Source organism: Acanthopagrus latus, chromosome 2, assembly GCF_904848185.1.
Source record: "Acanthopagrus latus isolate v.2019 chromosome 2, fAcaLat1.1, whole genome shotgun sequence".
NCBI classification, from domain to species: Eukaryota; Metazoa; Chordata; class Actinopteri; order Spariformes; family Sparidae; genus Acanthopagrus; species Acanthopagrus latus.
In genome coordinates this window covers 14,017,501-14,039,109 of record NC_051040.1, presented here as the reverse complement: position 1 = coordinate 14,039,109, position 21,609 = coordinate 14,017,501, and the positions used below count along the sequence as shown (strand labels likewise).

General features: G+C 44.7%; 1 protein-coding gene across 5 annotated transcripts in view; it reads left to right on the top strand.

Annotated features, from left to right (window-relative positions):
• Nucleotides 1-21,609, top strand: part of LOC119006323 (Down syndrome cell adhesion molecule-like protein 1 homolog) — a 112,314-nt gene that overhangs the window by 65,428 nt on the left and 25,277 nt on the right. For 2 of the 5 annotated variants that reach the window (XM_037074957.1, XM_037074938.1), the window contains 13 exons: nt 7,458-7,604; nt 7,798-8,076; nt 9,282-9,557; nt 10,243-10,542; nt 13,643-13,785; nt 14,265-14,394; nt 16,539-16,817; nt 17,235-17,363; nt 17,534-17,713; nt 18,987-19,192; nt 20,576-20,672; nt 20,785-20,913; nt 21,186-21,353. In XM_037074957.1, coding sequence (XP_036930852.1) covers nt 7,458-7,604; nt 7,798-8,076; nt 9,282-9,557; nt 10,243-10,542; nt 13,643-13,785; nt 14,265-14,394; nt 16,539-16,817; nt 17,235-17,363; nt 17,534-17,713; nt 18,987-19,192; nt 20,576-20,672; nt 20,785-20,913; nt 21,186-21,353 — 2,463 coding nt within the window. Of the gene's footprint in view, nt 1-7,457; nt 7,605-7,797; nt 8,077-9,281; nt 9,558-10,242; nt 10,543-13,642; nt 13,786-14,264; nt 14,395-16,538; nt 16,818-17,234; nt 17,364-17,533; nt 17,714-18,986; nt 19,193-20,575; nt 20,673-20,784; nt 20,914-21,185; nt 21,354-21,609 lie in introns of those variants that run through there. The other 3 variants (XM_037074948.1, XM_037074964.1, XR_005070753.1) reach the window with 3 other exon arrangements.

Below are 21,609 nucleotides of genomic sequence, written 5' to 3'. Positions count from 1 at the left end.
TGATCTGCTGCCGACCTTGAACATGTGTCCTTACCGCATCACCTCTCATGTGCTGATGAGAACATTGATATATCTTTTCTAGCTTGTTAGCAAGTCCTCAACTGTGTTTCCTCTCACGTATATGGTTGATGAATTAAGTTTAAATTAAGTACAGTAGATAGATCTCGTTTAACTCTATCAATTATACAACAGATCTAATGGTAACCTCAGCCCTAATATGTCTTTTGAACATCCTCCAACCTCACTCTTATTGTAGCACAAATATAGATGCATCCCTTTGCACACTTATAGCCTCCTGCTGTATATTCATAGACATTTGGTTGTGTGTGTTTACTGTGAAATGAGTTTGAGGTGTGTGTATCCATTTTTTCTCCAGTGGATTTCAGTGATCTTTTGGCAAAAGCAGCAATAAAACATTCCATTATCAATGGACCCGTTTCACCCAAGCACTGCAGACTATTAAAATAGAAACGATTTCACCGAGGTCCTTTTTTGCTCCCTTACTCTCAGCAGTGAAACCGAGTCATCTATCAAACAATTGCAGAAAATTACAGAAGAATATCTGCTAAGATGGAGGTTTTTATGGATATATGGAATTCCATCAACAGATACTTTCTATCTTCCAAAGACCACTGTCAAATAAATAAACAAAAAAACAAATAAACACAAGTGATACCCACCTGCACAGACCAAGCCCTGTTAGCCTTTTCATTTGTTTGTAGGTTACGCATGTAGATATATATATGAATTTCCCAAAAGTCGTTCAAATATCACTTGCTAAAAGTGAAATACACCCATATAAATAGTACTTGAGTAAAAATAATCTGATATGTAATGTATTTAAGTATTAAAAATAATCTTCTAGCCATGAATGGACTTAAGTTTCAAAGCTAGAAGATAAAGTGAACTATTGATATGTCAGGTTTGACCAGTTAAATGCCTGGGCGATTATTGGATTTTTGTTTTTTATCTGATAGTAGTAGTAGTAACTAAAGTTATAAGATAAATGTAGTGAAGTAAGAAGTACAGTATGTGACTCCAAGATGTAGTGGAGTGGAAATATCAAGTAGCAGAAAAATGCAAATGCTCAATCGCTTCTATCACAGTGTGTATGTTACATATTTTTTCAAGGTTAACAAGACAGAGAGAAGTCTAGTGTCAAATGAATCAGCAGACAAAAAAGCGACAAAGAAAAAAGACGGTACAGATAGACTACTGAGAATAATGTGACACGCTATATGAAAAAAAAAATGCCATTTGAAGGTAAAGCACTGGTTAGAGCCTGTGATTGAGTAAGACTAAAAAAAAAAATATACTGTATATCTTTTAGCTAGGGGGAAAGGCATGGTGAAGAGTATTCACTGATGGGCCACAGGGGTGGAAAATGCCCCAATGTCAGTGTCTCTAGAGCTTCAGGGGATGGGTTCAGCTGGTACCCCAAATATTGCAACAAGAGGGATGATGGAGCGTCGAAAACACTGACGACTTAAATCACGCGAGTCTTCGTTGCCACTGCAGCACGAGGGACAAACTGTGGGAGAGAGACAGGGCCGGTAAAATTAGCACTGTGATGATGAGGGGATGAATAGAAACACTGTTGGAGGAAGGAGAGGAAGGAAAAAAAGAAGAAAAGCAGCGATGCAAAGTCGAATCAGGATGAGGAGTATAAATAAGGAATGTGTAGGTGTACTCCACTGTCTGCTCATCGCTGTGGCATCCTGTAGTGAGGATGCTCTGCACAAAAAAACACACACATACTCGCAGTGCACGCCGTGAACGTGGATTGTGAGACAGTGGGAGTAAGACTGTGTGGACCGTGAGACGGATTTTGCAAGTGCTCTGCGTGCAAGTGTGTGTGTGTGTGCGTGCGTTTTTATGTATCCGTGTGTGTGCAGTCTGTTTGTGCAACTGCCGGTCCGCATTGTGCCGAGCTCGTGGTCCATTTAGCCTCAGAAATCTGAAAGGCAAACCTTGACGATAATGCTCATTACAGTCTTCAGTGTGTGTTTTTGTTGAAAGGCGCCGAGTGAAAAAATAAAGTGACATGGTGCACAGAGAGATGTGTTGAGCTCTTCCGTGGCCTGTAGCCCGGGCCTGTGAATCAATTACAGATCCATTCAGCAGTTTCTCTCCTCTCCTCTGATCTCCGCCGCCATCATTTAAATGGCTGATTCCTTTTTTTTCCCCCATTTTTTTTTTCTCTTTTTACCTCTAATGAAGGGTACTCTGTCGCACACACGCGCGCCAAACAACACACATGAAACGAACGCTCTTACGTGTCGCTGTGTGCCACCGCAGCGCCCCCTACCCAGCTGTTGTCACGTGAGTGCACGGGCCCTAGCAACAGCGAGCGAGAGAGCGAACAAAAAAGAGAGATCCTGGCGAGAGCAGGGGAGAGAGGAATGGGTAAAGACAGGGAGAGAGAGGAGGGAGGGAGGGGGGGAGCCGTAGAGCATTAATAAGTGATGAGTCCAACAGTGTGAATTGCTGTTAGTTAGCATTGCTGCAGCGCCGCCTTCATTTACATGGCAGCACCGAGAACAAGCCCCCTTTTTACTTACGCCATTTCCTCTCTTTTTGCTATCGCCTTCCTATCTCGCTTTCACCTCGCTGTTTTATCTATTCCTGTCTCTTTCTTGCCTCTGCGGTCTGGCCGGCGTCTCAAAATATGTATATCTTTTCTTAGTCGCCGTCTCTGTCTTGCTCCCCCTGTCTGATCTGATCCATTCCTCCTCCCAACATTTCCTCCATTATCATTTCCCTCCTCTCATTGTTTTTGCTCCTTATGATCGCTCGCGTCGCCATTCTTCTCGCTTGATGATAATTTGTTGAAAATGGCAGCCGTATACGATACCGAGATATATTTAGCTGTGCCTTTTTGCCTGCATCCCTTCATCTTTTACCTCCACCACCTCCCCTTCCTCTCCGCTGTCTCCCCCACCCTATCTCAAAGAAGAGGGGTGTCCTCTCTCTGGGGGAACTTTGGGGGAAGACAACTGATGCTCCAGGGCTTCCTAATCCTTTTTTCATTGTGCGTCTCTCTTTCTCTCTCTCTCTCTCTCTCTCTGTCCCCTTTCCTGTCTCTCTGTCTCGTTATTTGCATGTATGTGTCTGTCTGTGGAATTTCTGGCATATGTGCACACACACATTCTTGAGCACACACACACACACACACACACACATCTAGCAGCAGCAGCAGCGTCGGCTTCTCTCTGCACTTGGCTTGACTTCCTGCCTCGGGCTGATCAGCTGAACTGATTCCATTACTTACAGACCCCCCTGAAAGAGAAGCAAAACTGGAAGGGCAGGGGATAGAGAGAGGTAGAGGGCAGGCTGGAGGAACAGAGGAGGCTGGGATCGGAGAATAGATGTCAACGCAGATGGAATTTTACAGAAGGGGAGGAAAGGGTTGGGAAATAAGGAGGAAGTGAGAGGATTTTGCGCCTCCCTTGGGGTGCGGGATAGACCTCAAAAGATCTCATCCTGCCTCCCACAGCAGAAAAAGAAAAAAAAACACAGCAGACACAGAAGCGCATACATACACACACACACACACTCAACAACAACAACAAACTCCTGGAGGCGTAGGCAGACTAGACGAGAATTGATCTCCTCTCCCACAAGGAGAGGCTTGCAAGGGGAGAAAGAGTGAGGGAGAGAGGGAGAGACAGAGGAAGACGTAGAGGAATTGTTTTTACCCATGTGTGGCTCTCAGGCCTGCGGGCCCCTCATCCCTCTCACTCTCACTCCCCTCCTCTGTCACTCCCAACGGCATGTTTCTCTTTATCTCCCTATCTCTCCCTCCATCAATCTCCATCTGCCGTGCTCCTCCCTGTAGGGTCATCCCCCTTCCTCTCCTCCGCTGCCTTCCTCTACGCCCTCTCTCCGCTGTTTTAGGTGTGTCACATCTTCACAGACGGCAGGAGAGCAGGCAGAGACTAGAAATTAGATCTCAGGTAGGAAAAAGAGCAGCGGTGAAGTGAGAGCGGAGAGGAAGTGAAGAGGAGCCGGGTGAACTCCGAGCAGATAAGGAGAAATAGAGAACGGAAGGATTTTATTCAAGAATATTTTTTTACTTTTATCACCGAAATCTTGACTATTTGGCCTCGCTGTTGTCCCGTTCTTTAATCTCTTTACTCCAGTCATTTACAGGAGTGTCGCATTGTCATGTATGCTGCAGCTGCCTTACATCACTATCTTTAATGCAGTTTAAGGGCTAAGTGGTGCTATACAAGCTCTAAGACACCTTTTATGAAAAAAACAGCTTTTGCAATACTTTTGCAACTTTCTGACTGATTGTCTGAACGTGTTTTAACTTGTGGTAAGTATATGTACGTATATTAATAGATACATGTGACAACAGAGAGGGTTTGTACAGTGCAAAACAAGAAACCTGAAGATATCACTATAGTCTCTGGGAATTAATTGATGAATTAATAAAAAAAAACAGAAAATACTGTAAGTTAAAACAGAGAGGAATCATAGAATAAGTTTCTTTTACACCCAGCGTTGACAGGCTCCCTCTCATTAACGGCCCCTGCACCACTTGCCATTTTCCTCTCTCTCCATTCTTAACCATCTCTGAAATGTCTTACTCTACCCCCCCACCCGCTCTCCCTCTCCCCCTCCAAACCCCCCCTGGTCTGTCTTCCTCTCTACAGGCATGTTGTGACAGAGTGTAGCAGTGTGTTATACAGGGTTCTACTCGCCAAGTGCATATTATCCTGTAAGGCTTAATACCCAGGTTGGAACAAAAGGGCAGGCTTGGAAATTACAGCTTACGTCGCTTAGCACTCAGCACAGTCTGACTCACATGAAAACACATGTGTGTGAACTTTAACATATGCAGTGCAGATTTACAGGCATCATGCACACCTACTGCATGTGTGTATTCATTATTTCATAGCGTGTATTCTGTGCATTTATACAATGTTCAGAAGTCCTTTATAGACTTAAATACATAAAGACATTTTGATAGATCTGGAATGTTCTGATACAAAATACTAGGTTTTCAAAGGCTTTGTAAAGATGATCAGTAAGTGCGGATAATACACATAACTTGATCCTCAGCATTTAATGGTTTAAGTCAAAAAAATGTGAACTGCATTCGTCTGCACATGTTTATTATCACTGTAAATTGATATTCTCCGGGTCTTTGTGCTGTTGCTTGAACAAAACGAAAGAAAAAATGAAATTGTGAAGGCCATTCTTCACAGTTTATTGATTTTTGTATTCACTAACTGGATAATTAGAAAAATAATCAACAGATTAATCAATGAATGAACATCAAATTAAAAAAAAGCCCTACTTCAGGCTTTACTTCAGCTTTGACACAGGTTGTAAAGCCCTCGGTCTTCTTCACATCGTCTTGTTAGAGTGATGGAGCCTGTGTGTGTGTGCGCGTGTGTGTGTGTGTGTGTGTGTGTGTGTGCGTGCGTGCGTGCGTGTGTGTGTGTGTGTGGGGCACGGAGCCAGGCCAGTCTTTCCTGTTTTAATAAATCTCCTTTGGATGGAGTTGTGCAGCAATAAAATGCATCGATTGTCGTTGTTCACATTGTGGCTGGACACACACACACACACACACACACACACACACACACACGCTTGGTTATTGATACTCACCTACACATTCATATCTTCACATGTTCATTGAGACTAACACACGCAGAAAACCACGTATTGACGTGCTAACATTTTGAACACATGTCACTTTGTTAAACATCTGAATATAAAAACTGAGAAATTCCAGTAATTAACTAGCAGCATTGACTCGAACATGTTAATTTAAGAACACCATACTGAGCTGCTTGTTTTCAACACTATAGCAGCCTCTATTTTTTAACAAGAATGTATCAATAAAATCGAACAAATCAAACTCCTGAAGTGTTTTCTAACAAAGCTGCTGTGAGGCCCTGACCTAACACTGCTGCTCCTGGCTGTGTTTGAGTGTGTCTGTGCGCGCTTCATACTTCCAGTCTTCAACTGTTCAATGCACCTGTGCTTCACTCGCGTCCTCTCTTGTCAACACTGCAAAAAGACATTAAAACATCATGTACAGCAAACAACAGCCACCATGTTAACACACACACACACACACACACACACACACACAAACTGCAGCGGCATTCACATAACCAAACAATCTGCGATATACTACAAACTCTGGAAGTGCACACTGTCTAAAATAACCCTTTGGGGGGAACAGAATACAAAAAGATTCAGAGAAGCGGAAAGAATCAAACACTGAAATACACTCTCCTCATCTCTCTCTCTTCTCTACTTCTTCTTCTCTCACACACACGCGCGCGCACACACACACACACACACACACACACACACACACACACACACACACACACACACACACACACACTGTCTCTATTGACATGAAGATAAATCAGAGGAGGACCATGCCGTCAGTGATGTGAAATGAAAATGACTCTAATCTGCTGTTACCATAACACACACAGACACATCAATTATTAACACCTACAATAACTCTCCTCTTTTCTACTCCCTCATCTGTCTTTCTCTATTGTGTATATTTCCCTGGATGGATGGGACCGAGAGTGTTAAAAGCTCCCGTGTGTTCACCTAAGTGCTGCGGTCGGGTCTTTGTTGAAGACGTGTATGTTCAAGCCCGGCGTTTTCAGTGATTTCTCTGGAAAATGTGCTCAAGGTTGGCCAAGAGGGTCGTATGATTGAGAGGTTGGCATCTACTTCAAAAGCAGCGCATATCTCGTGTGACCTTTCCCTCACCAAACAGCAGTTTTTCTTTGCTCGGGTTGCTTTTTTTCTTTTCTTTTTTTTTCAGCGATTGAAGATGTATAGAGAAATGAAGAATAATGAATCCAGTGAATATAGAAGATTTTGATGATACCAAGGGGTTATAAATGTTTCTCACAGCATTCAGAATAGTCATTTCAACTTGAAAAGACATGCAAGCATCTTCGCTTTTACATAGTGTATATGTGTTGACTGAGAATTGTGGAAGTTTTAAAGGGTAGCTCCAATTATTTTACAGTATGAGTATGTTTACAGGTCATGGTCAGGCTAAGAAAAGGTAGTATAAAGCTTTTGTGGCTTAAGAGGAAGCTGCATAAGGTCTGATAAATTCCCTCTAGTGATGTAACTCTGTAGCTGCATTGCATTGTGGGTGATCTTGGCACCACATTTTGAAAAGGAATGGAACAAAAACAATGACATGTCTGGGTCTGCTGTTTTTAAACTGTCCACAGTGCTATAAGAAAGCATGCTAGACCAGCGGCCTGCTGCATTGCATTACCCCCAATGCAATGGATTAATCTTGATTCTGAAATGAAAAAGATCCCATCCTGAAGCAAATACATCCGCATGAAAGCAATGCTTTACAGTCAAATGAAACATCTTTGTCATGATGGCGTATTTGTAACTCGTAACGCTGACAGACTCTTCTCCCTCTCTGCTGTCCTCCACAGGTAACCGCTTCTTCCTGACCTCATTTGGCGCGCTGTATATCTCAGAAGTGCAGAAGGAAGATGCTCTGTCCACCTACCGCTGCATCACAAAGCACAAGTACAGCGGAGAGACCCGCCAGAGCAATGGAGCCAGGCTCTCTGTTATGGGTAGGCAATGAGTTACTATTTCTTTTTTTTACCAATGAGTTACCATTTCGGTTATTCCTCAAACTGTCCAGTTAGGCGATTATATGCCCGCACTGGAGCCTACAACGGCCAATGAGTGAAGAATCCAAAAATGATTTAAAGGACTATTGATCTCAAATACATGTGTAATTTCTGTGACGTGCTACACCTGCAGACCCTACGGAGTCCACCCCGTCAGTGCTGGACAGTTTCCAGTCCGGTGAGGTGCAGGTGGGGCACAGTGTGGAGCTACCCTGCATTGCATCTGGATACCCAAACCCAACGATCCGATGGCTGAAGGATGGTCGGCCATTACCCGCAGACTCCCGCTGGACGCGGCGCATCACCGGCCTCACCGTTTCCGACTTGAGGCTCGAGGACAGCGGCAACTACATCTGTGAGGTCACCAACAGCTTCGGCTCCAAAGAGGTGACAGGTCACCTCAACGTCATAGGTGGGTAAAGATCTGAAGAGTGTATAGCACAGTCATAAAATACCTCCTTTTAATACCCATGACCACCCCTCTCTCACACAACAAAGCAACAGTTTATCCACCTCTCCTGACCGCCACTGTTCTACACTGACAACTACAGATGGAGAAAAAGAGTGAGATGGACAGAGGTAATGAATGTGATGTCAGGTCATGGACAGGCACGATGGAGACATCATTTAAGCTCTGCTGGCTTTGCCCTGGCCCCGTGCCTCATACATGCCCCCCCCCCGACTCCAACCCGCCCTCGTCTGGGCCGAGCAGGCATGAGCTTGATCTCCGAGGACGGCTCGTTCCCCCCCGCTGTGCTCTCAAACCTCAGCGAGGCTTCGCAACGGTGACGGAGCAGAACAGCAGGCCTGTCGCTCTGTTTACCCCGGAACGTGTGAGGGGGGGGGGGAAGACAGAGAGAATTTCATAATGCCGTCCGTATGAATGAAAGACATGTGAGGAGGTGGTGCAGCTAGAGGAGAAGGCACACTTGTGGAGAAAATGGGGGAGGAAGGTGGAGGAGAGGGAGTGTGGTCGGGGAAAAGGTGAAGTTAGTGGACGCTGGGCAGACTGGCCACAGGGCACATCACTGCACAACCCGCAAACCTCCTATGACAGGGCATGGAAGGTGGTACACACACACACGCATATTTGGATACACACTTACAGTACATGCACTTATTGCCCGTGAAGAAAGTCTTACACATGCACTGTCGCTCCCTCACACACATGCTCACTCACATTCAGCAGCCTCCAGCACTTAACACCAGCTGCTTTATTGCTCACTGACATTTTCTCCCCTTTCTGTCTTTCTGTCTCAGTTTTCCTCGCTGCTTAGCGCGCACAGTTACACACACACACACACACACACACACACACACACACACACACATACACACATGCAATAACAGTGGCAGAAATCTTGAAACACAAACAACAAATACACAATCACACTACACCAGAATATGATTTGTGTTGCCTTGCCAGCAGGGCGTAGCTCCATTCAAATTGCTTTTGTTCAGCAATGCAAGACATGAGACAAGCCTGGAATCACACCAATACTGTAGCTTCAATATTTAGGTAGTCGTTTCTGACTGACTGACATTTCAAAAAGTATTTGCTTCTTCTTCTCTTTCTTCTTTAACTCGTCTCTACCTGGTCCTTTTTTGCACCTCCAGAGCCGCTGCGGGTCACCTTGTCTCCCAAAAACCTGAAGACGGGGATCAGCAGCACGGTCATCTTGTCCTGTGCCGTCCAGGGTTCCCCCCACTTTATTGTGTCCTGGTATCGTAACACAGAACCCGTCCTGCCCGATCAGCACTTTTCCATCCAGGGGGCTCACAATGAAACATTGTTCATTTCCGCTGCGCAGAAGAGACACTCCGGAGCCTACCAGTGCTTTGCCACGCGCAAGGGCCAGACCGCCCAGGACTTCTCCATCATACTGCTGGAAGGTGAGGGCAGACAGGTGTTGCCATGTCGGTGTTGCATTTAAATGTTACATCCACTGAGAAAGCTGGGAACCTGTTAGTGGCATATATGTTTGCAGTTTGTCTGAATTTCCACAAAAGATCCTGGAGAAGGAGTGAATGGGGCAGTGGAGAACTGATTGACAAAAAACAAATGCATTGAAAATGTCATCAAGCTTGATAGAACATTGATTTCTAATTCATTTTGAGTACAGGCACTTATACAACATGTTCAGATATTAGGAAACAAACATCCATGGTTTCTAGATAATTTCCGATAATCTGTAACTGTGACCGTGAAGTGAGGAGTTATATGGACGCACTGGAGCCTACAACAGCCAACGAGTGAATGCGAAGGCAGGAGACCAACTTTGTCTTCCATCACCTCTCTAATGAGCCACTTACATGCCAACCAAGTAATCATTTTTGGACCAGATTATATGCACAAAGTTAGTGTAAATAAAGAAATAGATAACTATCATGCGTTTAATGCTCCAGTTAGCTGTAAGCCGGGGTATTTTGAGTTCACAAACTATTATTTATTATTTTGCCAGGTAAACATGTGCTGAGGATCCATTTTCAGTAATTCACATATGATGTGGAAACATTTATAGGTCATCTGCCAACTTAGTTATAACAAATATTCACTCGTGATGTGATTGTTCCTCAGATGGCACACCCCGAATTGTTGCCTCCTTCAGCGAGAGGGTGGTGGTCCCGGGTGAACCGTTCTCCTTGATGTGCGCCGCCAAGGGAGCGCCTCCTCCCACCATCACCTGGACCCTGGACGATGAGCCTGTGGCCCGGGACCTGTCTCGTGTTCGAGCCAGCCAGTACACGCTCTCCGATGGCAGCACTGTGAGCCACGTCAACGTCAGCAACCCGCAGATTCGCGACGGAGGAGTGTATCGGTGCGCCGCACGAAACTCGGCCGGTAGCGCCGAGTACCAAGCGCGCATAAACGTAAGAGGTGCCTGTCTACTTTTCAATATCAGTCATACAGAGGCTTCTCATAGCCTGACCCCTACCCCTTCCCTGACCCATATCCTATCCTGTACCCTTCTATATCTCTACCTCTATCTCTGTTTGTTTGTTCTGCTCTCTCATGAACTGCATATAGATCTACGTTTTCAATTTTCTTTTTTATTCTGTCTGGCTATTTTTTTTACACCTATATGTTAATTATCTACAGCTCTTGCAGCTATTTTGTTCATCCAGAAACCCACAGAGTGTACATCATCTGTGTCATTCTGTTTTTTCTTCTCGCGGTCTGACTGTCCTGTCTTCTCACTTGTGTGAAAGCTCATACACATGAACACATGAAAAACACAAATACACCCACTCATCCACCTACCTGTACGTGCTCTCACATGGAAACACACAGGCATGTGTACGGCCAGGCGACATGTTATAATGAAGAGATTGTAGCATAACACGTGGACAGAAGCGGCTAAAGGATAAGAAGTGAGACAAATGGATGAAGAAACTTTTAGGAGGGAAAGAAACAGATGGCATGAGATGGAGGGAAGAGACAGAATAGATGAAATGAGAGAACAGGATTGACAAGGAGAGGAGTGCTAGAATCTGTTGGTGGAGTGATGATGAACTCTGGTGACAGGACTGGTGATGTCACTGTCGACAGAGACGACAAGGATGAGGAGTGACACCGATGGACAGGGCTCTCTCTCTCTCTCTCTCTCTCTCTCTCTCTCTCTCTCTCTCTATCTCTCTCTCTCCTTCGGTGAAATGTGTAGTTGTGACATGTGAGTCTGCTCTAAGCAGACATGCCAGAATGATCATTGGACTGAGAATGAGCCCCATTGCCAGAGAGCTTCAGCCCTACATTGAGCACAAACTGACACAAACACAGCCAACACACACACACACACATGAAAAGTAGCAGTAACACACTAGTATGCTTATTCACCCCCTGAAATGTGATACAGTCAACTTATCCCATTCAGCGAGGGGCCAACAGCAAAGATACTCAGCCACACAGACATAGTTGACCACGCATGCACGTGTCTACTGTATGTGTGTGTGTGTGTGTGTGTGTGTGTGTGTGTGTGTCTGTGTGTCTGTGCGACGGTGCTACTGAATAATACATCTTTCACTCGTCAGAACTTCAAAGCACAGCACACGCTGAGAAAGGGAGGAGAGCAAAAGAGGGAGAGAGAAGTGGGGGTAGGAGTGTTGGAAGGAGAGACCAAAACACAAGACACAAGACGAACAATGGTGAGAAGGTCAGCGAAGAAGTGACGGATGATTGAGCGATAGCTCCCAGTGTCTTCCAGTGGTGCTAAACACACTTTGTGTCCGTCTGACCGTCAGTCTGCCTGCCTGCCCGCGGCCTTCAGACTCTGTCTTTTGGCAATGACATATGTGCAACATATTGAGAACGTCAAGCTTCATTTTTGTTGTATTATTGACATCATTCACTTTCAATTTGTTCAAGTCATTCATACACAATATACTGTAGGCCATTTAGCACGTCCTTAATAGTCACCCCAGCTCGAGTGACATGTTCATCTTTTAAAACAGGAGGGGGGGAATGATGTATTTGTTCCAGTATGCAACCATTGAAAATGCACTTTGTTCATGCCCCACAGTGAATAAAAGCGGATCAAACATAAATAGAAAATCCATGATTAGGCTGTGAAAGTTGACATATATGCTCATTTTTAGGTTTATAATTTTATTTTGGGTTCCCACTAGAATAGGTTTACATGCTTCAATGCTCAAAAATACATCAGTTATATCATTCTGTTCAATGCTGCAGTACTGTATTCCCATTCTCTCTAAAACACTCTGTTTTAGCTCCTGTCTCTTTAAGACCTCCTGGCCTCCCCTCCTGGTTACTCAGCGTCCTCCGATTGGTCAGCTGACACACGCCTGAGCCGGCACCGCTAACAACAACAGATCAGCTCTGCTAAATTCATACTTACACACCACACTAGTTGCTATTGCTAGCGCTTATGTTGTCACAAAGTCACAGAATTAAAGGCAGGTCTATTGGTGAGGCGTTTAAGGAGCTGTGTTTTCTCTGGGCAAGAGGAGCTTCCATTGACTTTGACCTTTTAAACTTTCAAGATCTCTTACATGCACAAGACTCTGAGGGTATGGAAAAGGGAAACGAAAAAGCATAAAAGCGGTGATTTAAAGCTGGTAAATTCTGCATCGGAGGGTCAGGGCTCGGCAGCATCCAACACAGATGTGGCAGGTGAAGGATGCATCGATCATAAAACACTTGACAGGAGCTGATCAGCATGAATGAAAATAAATACATCAAAATACAGTGTGATGCTGTGTTATTATCAGGCCCACTGATGCGCTGCCCTCCAGAAAGCTGAAAACCACTGAATAGCGTGTCTAGATTTTCTCATCTGTTTCACCCACTCACTTCTCCTCGCTCTGTCACTCGCTCTTTTTAGACTACTTATGTCGGTTACATTCAATGCTGGTTTGTTTAAATGTCAGTAACATTAAATGGAATTGCCGTCACTAATCCAATCTGACCTGTAAACAATAAAACTATTGCTGCTGCTCTGGAGTCTGGCATTCTCATTTGAACGTTTAGCGTTTGGCTCGTGTTCATTACAGGAACTATCAGAGAAACAGGCTTGATCCATAACATTTTCATCCACTTTTTTGTTCTCCTTTATTGACTTTTAAAGGCTTTGGACATGGCTTATTTTTAGCTTGCATTTCATAAAGGTGGCTCAGTAAACAGCTGAGTAACTGTATCTCTCTAGACCTAAAAACGGGTGCACCTGGGCAGTAATGGTCAGATATTGTGCAGGAGTTTTGCAGGTGTTCCACCAGAAAAAACTCTACAGTTGAAGCTGCTTTTTGACAGTAAGGCAAGACATTCTTACCTTTCTCTCTTTCTACACCCCTACGTCCTTTTTTACCTCTTCTTTCCCTTCCCTTCTCCCCAACTCCCCTCCCTATCACCCCTCCCCTTTATTCCTAAAAATTCCACGACCTGCTTCTGACACCGTCAACTAATGATCTTCTCCTTTTCTTCCTCTCTCCTCTTCCTTTCTGTCTCTTCTCCGTACATCCACCAGGTCCTCCAAGGATTCGTCCGATGAAGAACATCACCGCGGTGGCTGGAAGAAACACGTTCATAAACTGCCGTGTCATCGGATATCCTTATTACTCAATCAACTGGTACAAGGAGGGGCTTCTGCTGCCTGACAACCATCGCCAGGTGGAGATCGCTTTGGATTATTGATTGTTTTGTGTCAGTCTGTTTCCTAAAAGACCATTGAATGATTTTGGGAACAATATTAGGGCTTTCTTTATGAATCACAATTGGAAAAAAAGGTGCCCTTTCAAGTGATGAAAATGCATATAAATGACATTTATGCTCTCATGTCTATATAAGGTAGGCTCAAGTGAACATTTGACCGAGAAAAAGAGTTTCATTGTCAGATAAAAGGTGGTTACAATCACTGAATTCTACATTCCCTGTGAACCTATGTACGTTGAATACACCATTACACTGTTTTGTTTTTTTATTTATCAGTACAGCAAGAAACAGATTCTAGAATAAAAATAATACACAAATAATGCACAAAATAATACACAAAGCTTTCATTTAAATTCACAGTTCTGTGTAAAAAAACAAAAAGACCAAACGTGCAATAGATACCGTCTCTGAATGTCACACTGCTCGCATCTGCTCAGGTGGTGTATGAGAACGGGACCCTGAAGCTCAGCGATGTCCAAAAGGGGATGGACGAGGGCGCCTACGTCTGCAGCGTGCTCATCCAACCACAGCTGTTCATCACACAGACCGTCTACGTCACTGTCAAAGGTCAGTCACAGGGTTATTTTGAAAGAAGAGTGGAAAAGTTTCATAGGCATGTGCTTATATAGTTAGTAGCCCAGTGGTTGACATTTTTACAAAACACGTTATATCAAGTTCACATTAGATGCTTATTACCTGACTTGCATACTGCTGTACTGATGCAGTCTGAGCTTGTGTTTCGGCATTTGTAAGTATGATTTTTGAATAGGGATCATGATGCTTTGGCATTTGTAAACACGTCACCACTGGGTGTTTGTAAGGAGACCACGGCACAATTTCCAAAAATTTCCATAATTTTGAGCTTGGGCTTTCTCCAGACAGGTTTGTGGTGACCAAAACAGTCATTTTATGCCAAGCAGTTATGTTTTCTGAACCCTAACCTGCGACACTGTGCTGCACCTGAGACAAGGTGGTTTAAAGAAATACAAACAAGCCAGAGCATTTTTCCCCCTTATACTAGGATTAAAATGGACACCTTTCTCCACAGCGCTGTGGAGGTCTAAAAAAAGCATCACACAATTGTCTGCACATCCTTATTTGGTGTTCTGCATAATTGATATGGACTATTATTACATACTTTTGGGAAGTTTGTCCAAAGAGGTGAATATAGTAAAAGTAAACTAATATGTTTTGAATGAGCCTAGCTTTGTTTTACTGGGTTTACTTGTAAAAAAAAAAAAGAAATTATGAATGTAAAACAGGGTGATTGTTAGAGGGATGTAGCGTGAGTAAGAATGGTTTGTAGCAGGAGGATGTGAGTGAAACAGAGGCAGAGGAAAGAAGAAAGCTGTGTGCGTTGCCTCTAATAACCCCTGATTAAGGGGCGGAGTGGCCTAGTGCGCTCTCTCAACCACTCAGCAATTACATAGAGCATGAGTGCTATTGTATAAGATTTGTGTGTGTGTGTGTGTGTGTGTGTGTGTGTGTGTGTGTGTGTGTGTGTGTGTGTGTGTGTGTGTGTGTGTAGTGTATATATTCTGCCTGTCACGTTGTATGTTATTTCGCTCTGCTCTCCGCGGCGATAGCATGACATGTTTGTTTTGGGGAAGTTGTCGAGTTGGCAGGTGTGAGTTGCGTGTGTTTCGACTTGACATTAGCAGATGTGTGAAATTCGTGGTGGTCTTCGCACTGTTTGCGCGCACGTGTGTGTGTATGCTGTGTGTGGGTGTAGGTATGTGCTTGTATGAATGTGTGCTCGTCATGTCTCTGATTTAATTAGATGAATTTTAACGAGGCCCAGATTAAATCCCCCAGATGTCTCAGCTGTAACCACCCCCTCCACCCCCACCGCCAGCACCACCACCACCTCCACCCTCCCCGCCTCCCCCACTCCAAACCACCGCCATCACCTCCGCCGCTCTCCATAGCAACACCGTTCTTCCCCCTGCGGATGGAGCTCTAATTAGAGCAGCTATTATGGGCTGGCTTTAGCAGGGCAGGCTTGGTGGGGTGGAGTGGAGGGGTTGGTTGGGGGCACAGGTGGCTGCAGAGTGGGTAGTGGGCTAGTAGGCCATGCTGCGGGGAAGTGGAGGCTTTGAGGGTCCAGGCTTAGATGACAAACTCAAAAACAGAGAGTTTACCAATCAGCCCTTCAGGTGAAAATAACAGATTCTGTCTTTGTGTCTCTCTCCTCTGTGTCTCTTCTCCCTCCACATCGCCGACTCTCCCACCCCGTGTCCTCTCGATGCCCCCGAAACATCAAATCTGTGTGTCTCCCGTCATTCTCCCTGCGTCCTCACATCTGACTTCCCTTCTATTCTCTATCCTTCACTTATTCATATCTGCCTCAAATCTCTGTCTTCACCTCTTTTTCACCCCGCTCATTTAAACAACCCCTTTAACTGTTTCCATTCATCTTTTTTTTTCTTTATTTCCATTCCCTCTTTGCCTTGCTCTGCCCTCTCTCTATCTACCCTTTGTTTCCCCCTGTTGCCTGTCCTTGCTTTTTTTCTCTCCCCCGCTCTCCTTTTCGTTTCCTCGACTTGATCTGCCTGCTCTATCTCTTCCTGCTCATCTTCCTTTATCTCATTTCACTGTTTTCCCCTCAAACACTTTCTACTGCTCTTCTACTCGCTCTCTTTTCCTCTCTCTACCTCCCTTCACCTCTCTTGCTCGCCCTTTCATCCCCCCCTCCTCTACCTCTCGCTCAGTTCCACCACTGATCCAGCCATTTGACTTTCCGCCGACTTCCATCGGTAAATTGATGTACATCGCCTGCGTGGTGTCGTCTGGAGACATGCCCATACGCATCACGTGGCGCAAGGACGGGCAGGAGATCGTGCCCTCCTCGGGCATCACCATCGACACAAAGGAGTACTTGAGCTCCCTCCAGATATCCAAGGTGTCACTCAAACACAACGGCAACTACACCTGCATTGCCAGCAACGACGCCGCCACTGTCAGCACGGAAAGGCAGCTCACAGTTACAGGTGAGGATGGAGGGGATGAGACAGCGCTGCAGTGATCGGGTATTGCACTTTAACGTACTACAAAGAACTTTTAACTGGTTATGAAACAGTCTCAATTTGAAGGTGAAGACTGAGACAGAATGCTTTTGTGCTATTACATAAGCAGGATTTTGAATGCAGGACCATTCAGTTAATTCCATCCCTGAAAACGCAGTGCGTCACATTAACTGGAGCGTACATTTGTTAAACTTGATTTCAATGAACATGGCAGATGAAAAGTTAGGATTTAGTGGAACATTAGGACAGTTGATAATGTTCTGACTGAAATTCAGTGCGCTGGCCATGAAGGAAACATGACATATGGTTCCATTTTGGGAAAGAACCAACAGTTACGTTTTTGTCTTTATATTCTGTTCCCTTCCTCTTCTCCTCCTCCAGTGCCTCCTCGGTTTGTAGTGCAACCCAACAACCAGGATGGGATCTATGGGAAGGCCGGGATCCTTAACTGTTCCGTCGATGGATACCCTCCTCCTAAGGTCATGTGGAAGCATGCCAAAGGTACACTAGGTACATGACCCATCTTTCATTCTTTTATCTATGTACTGTGATGCGTCTCTGTCTGCTTTTTCTCAGCCCATTGTCATATTCACAGGTCCATACTTCCCATAGTAAATTTGATTGCAAATGTCGATGACTTATACAATTCATCATTATCTCCTGCTTCTCTTCCTGTCCAGCGGGTATCGGGAATCCGCAGCAGTACCACCCTGTGCCTCTGACGGGCCGTATCCAGATCATGAATAACGGCTCTCTGCTCATCAGACATGTGCTGGAAGAGGATCGAGGATTCTACCTCTGTCAGGCCTCCAACGGAGTGGGCTCCGACATCAGCAAGAGCATGGTCCTCACTGTGAAGAGTGAGTACACACACTCACAAAGGGCTAATGTAGCAGGGTTCTCTCTCTTTTTTTTTTTTTTTCATGACTGCAGCGAGGCCATCTAGGATGCTCCAGTGCTCCTGCTTTATCAGTCTTAATGCACACACACTCGCTAAGTGTGTCAAACCAATGAGCCGGCTCGCACTACTCCCCCTGCGCTCTGTGGGCACGAACATATATACGTGCGCGCTGATGAATTGGTGGAGCAAAGGTGACCGTAGGAGCAGAGTGAGAGAGAAAGAGAGAGGAAGAAGTGTGTGTGCAGTGAGAAAGCGTGCTACTGAGCGATTGATCTTTTGGCTCTTGGGATCTGTCTACAGACAATCAAAAACACTTTGAGCTTAATCATTATCTGCAATCAATCTCTCCATCCTGCCCTCGCTGTCAGTCACACCCTGTGAAAATGCGTAGGGAAAATGCACGTGCACACACGCATACACACACATACATACACAATGTCAACATCAAGCCGGGCATGTAGCTGCATGCAATACGATGACCTTACAAAGCAGCCATACACACAAAAGAGATGTCGAGGCTTCATTTCTGGCTCCATTTTGACACATTTAAGCAGGTACACATAAATACTACAACTAGTTGCACCATGTTCTGCTATCACAGGATCGCCCACCCCCCCTCCTCCTTCCCTCTCCGTCTCTCTTTCCTCCTCTGGTGTTAGTGTTATTGATTGAACCGTTCCTCTCCTCTGCCTCCCTCAATTCTGTCTGTTTCACTCAGCGGAGAGGGAGGAAAAGAGGAAAAGAGGGGAGGCCGAGATGAATAAGTGATGAAAACAAAACAGCAGAACCTTCCTCAGATCGGTATTGTGTGTGTGTATGTGTGTGTGCCGGGCGGGAGATTGAGTGTGTGAGTGGATCTGTGTGTACATTGTACGCAGGAAAGGTAGAGTGTATCGTTTTCGCCTCTTCATTCACCTAGACCCCGATGTTAACTATTGGAGAATGAGAGAGGAGGTTTATTGACTTTACCTCATTGACCATAGCTCTTCATTACTCTACTGCAATGGAACTTGGCGACTCTGAACTCCACCTTTCTAACTGCCCCTGCTCCCCGCTCTCTTCCTACTTTCTACTCATTATCCACTTACTCTTTCCTTTTCCTTCCCCCTCTCCCTCTTTTATCCGCCTAATATCCCTCTCATCAATCTGTTTACTGTCACCATTTCCCCCTGCTCCATCCCCCCCCCCCCCCCCAACTTCATCTCACACTCTCATTTCCTGTCTCCTTCCAGTCCCAGCGATGATCACCAGTCACCCCAACACCACCATGGCTAAGAAGGGTCATGTGAAGGAGCTGAACTGCACAGCCAGGGGAGAATGGCCGATCATCATCCGCTGGGAGAGAGGCGACACGGTCATCGACCCCGACCGCAACCCCCGGTACTCCATTACCACAAGTCCCAACGAGAAGACGGACGAGGTGTTGTCCACGCTCAAGGTGAGAAACACTTCAAACACATTAAGACAGCAGTGTCTTTATGACTCCGACAAATAGATTCCATTTCCTCTTTTGTCTGTTCGAGCTCTGTGTTTATGAGTCAAGGTACGAATCTAGTGAGCTGTGTGCTTTATTTTTTTGTTGCCTGAGGTGTATTGAATAAAGGTGAGATCAAGCAGAGTCCATTATCATATCAGTCAGTGTGTTATAGAGTTGTTAAAAGCTGGTCACAGTCGTGGTCTGTCTAATTGTTTGAGAGTAGGAAAAACTGGTGCACACTCCTCATTCAGATGACCTTACAGCCCGCAGGTAGACTTCAGTACCGACAGTGTGTGCAAAGGTTTACCATGTTTTCCTCCCACCACAACTTACCATCACCATCTCCTGAGAGGAAACTAAGTTCAGCTCTGGGACATCCAGAGTTGCATGGATGTTTGAATGCACAGCAAAAGATAACATCTCTTGAAGTATTAGAATGATTGAAAATGGTGATGGATCAAGCCATTGTGGCTGAAAGGTTTGAGTAAATGACTTTCACAGAGGGAGGCTGGGATTTGTTTCCTGTCTGAAATATATGAAATTTACTGTTATACTTATAAGGTTAACTTAAAATTCTGGTTAGGTTTAGGCAACAACAATACTTGTTTAACCCAAAACCATCTGTTTCTAAACTTAAACTATCTGATCCTTTTCCAAGGTTGCACAGTTATTACATTTATGAAAACATGATTTGTCAGGTTACTAAGAGAGGGTAGCAACACAGGCCTGTGATGTAAAGAGGGGCTGAATCATGTTCTGATAAATGAAGGTCACTCGACTGGATTTGGTGTCAGTAAATGTGGTTGACAATGTGCTCAAACGAAATACTGTACAAATTTTAGGATTGGGATTTTGTGAGAATCCCCATTAGTTGATGCAGATTATATGCTACTCTTCATGGTATCTACACAGAATGTAAACAAGTTAAAACAGACAGAACAACCAAAATTGCCTTTAAACTAAAAAAGGAGGGCATTCATGGAGTGCATGGCACCAATTGTGGATGAAGATAACTGTTTTTGCAGCCCGTTTGATGCTGACATGCTTACAGAGGTCTATTCGGACACTCCTTCACCAGCTAAAGAGACATGAATAGCACGCAGGGTACATCAGACACAGTGCACTTTTCTCAGCGCACTTTTCTCAAGTTCTCAAGCCTGTGTGTGTCAAATGGTGCAAAAAGTCTTGACACCCAAAATGCAATTCATCACTAGACTGGTCCTGTAGAGAAACAATTCTCACTAGGCCCCTTTTCCATCACAAAGCTGTGCTTTACAGTTTCCCTGCACAAAGATAGAGCTGTTTGTCTCTCTCTTATTTCTCTTTCTGCCTCTGTCCCTACAGCTAAAGCCAGCAGAGCGTGAAGATTCAGTCTTCTTCTCCTGTCATGCAATCAACTCTTATGGAGAAGGACGAGGCCTTATCCAGCTCACTGTGCAAGGTAACCATTTCCTGTATAACCGCATGTACTGACTCCGTCTTTAGGTGCTACGGCTTCTTCTTTTAACTTTGCCTCCCTCCCTTTCATGACAACCTCTGTTTGTAATCCCCAGAGCCCCCAGACCCTCCAGAGTTGGAGGTCCGAGAAGTGAAAGATCGCAGTATGAATCTGCGGTGGACACAGAGATTTGATGGCAACAGCGTCATTACCTCCTACGACATCGAGTACAAGAACAAGACAGGTAAGTGAAAAGATTTGTCATCTTATCGAAAATGAAGATAGAAAAGTGAGTCCGACAGGGGAAAAATATGCTTAGAAGTTGGTGTTTATTCTCTTTATTTGACAGTGTCAAAATACAAACTGCCACATTTTGACTTTCCATTTCTGTATTAAATTTTTGTATGATTACAAAAGCAAGACTCTGATATTCAGAAAGGGTGAGAAAATAAGATTCCACAAATAAATCCAAATGAAAACTTAATAAAACTGTTATTTGTCCTCTCTTTCTGTCAGACTCCTGGGAGCTGAAACACGCCACTCGAAACATCTCCCCCACCAACAATCAGGCTAACATAGTGGACCTTCACCCTGCCTCCGTCTACAGCATCCGCATGTACTCCTACAATTCTATTGGCAAGAGCGAGGCCAGTAAGGAGCTCACCATCAGCACAGAGGAAGCCCGTGAGTATCTGCTTTTTTACTAATGTCATTGTGAGTGAATCTTTCACTTTTGCTTTATTGTATAAGCTTTCTCAACTGAGTTGTAGCTGATAGCCGTCCTTGAATACACATTTTGTATTGAAAGACAATTTCAATGAATCTAAGAAAGGAAACCATCTTTGAAAAAAAATGCACCTCTGAGTCTTGCAGAGCTGTGAGACTTACTGGAAAAATGAAAGCCACTGAATGTTTGTTGACAAATGCCTCCACCTCTACC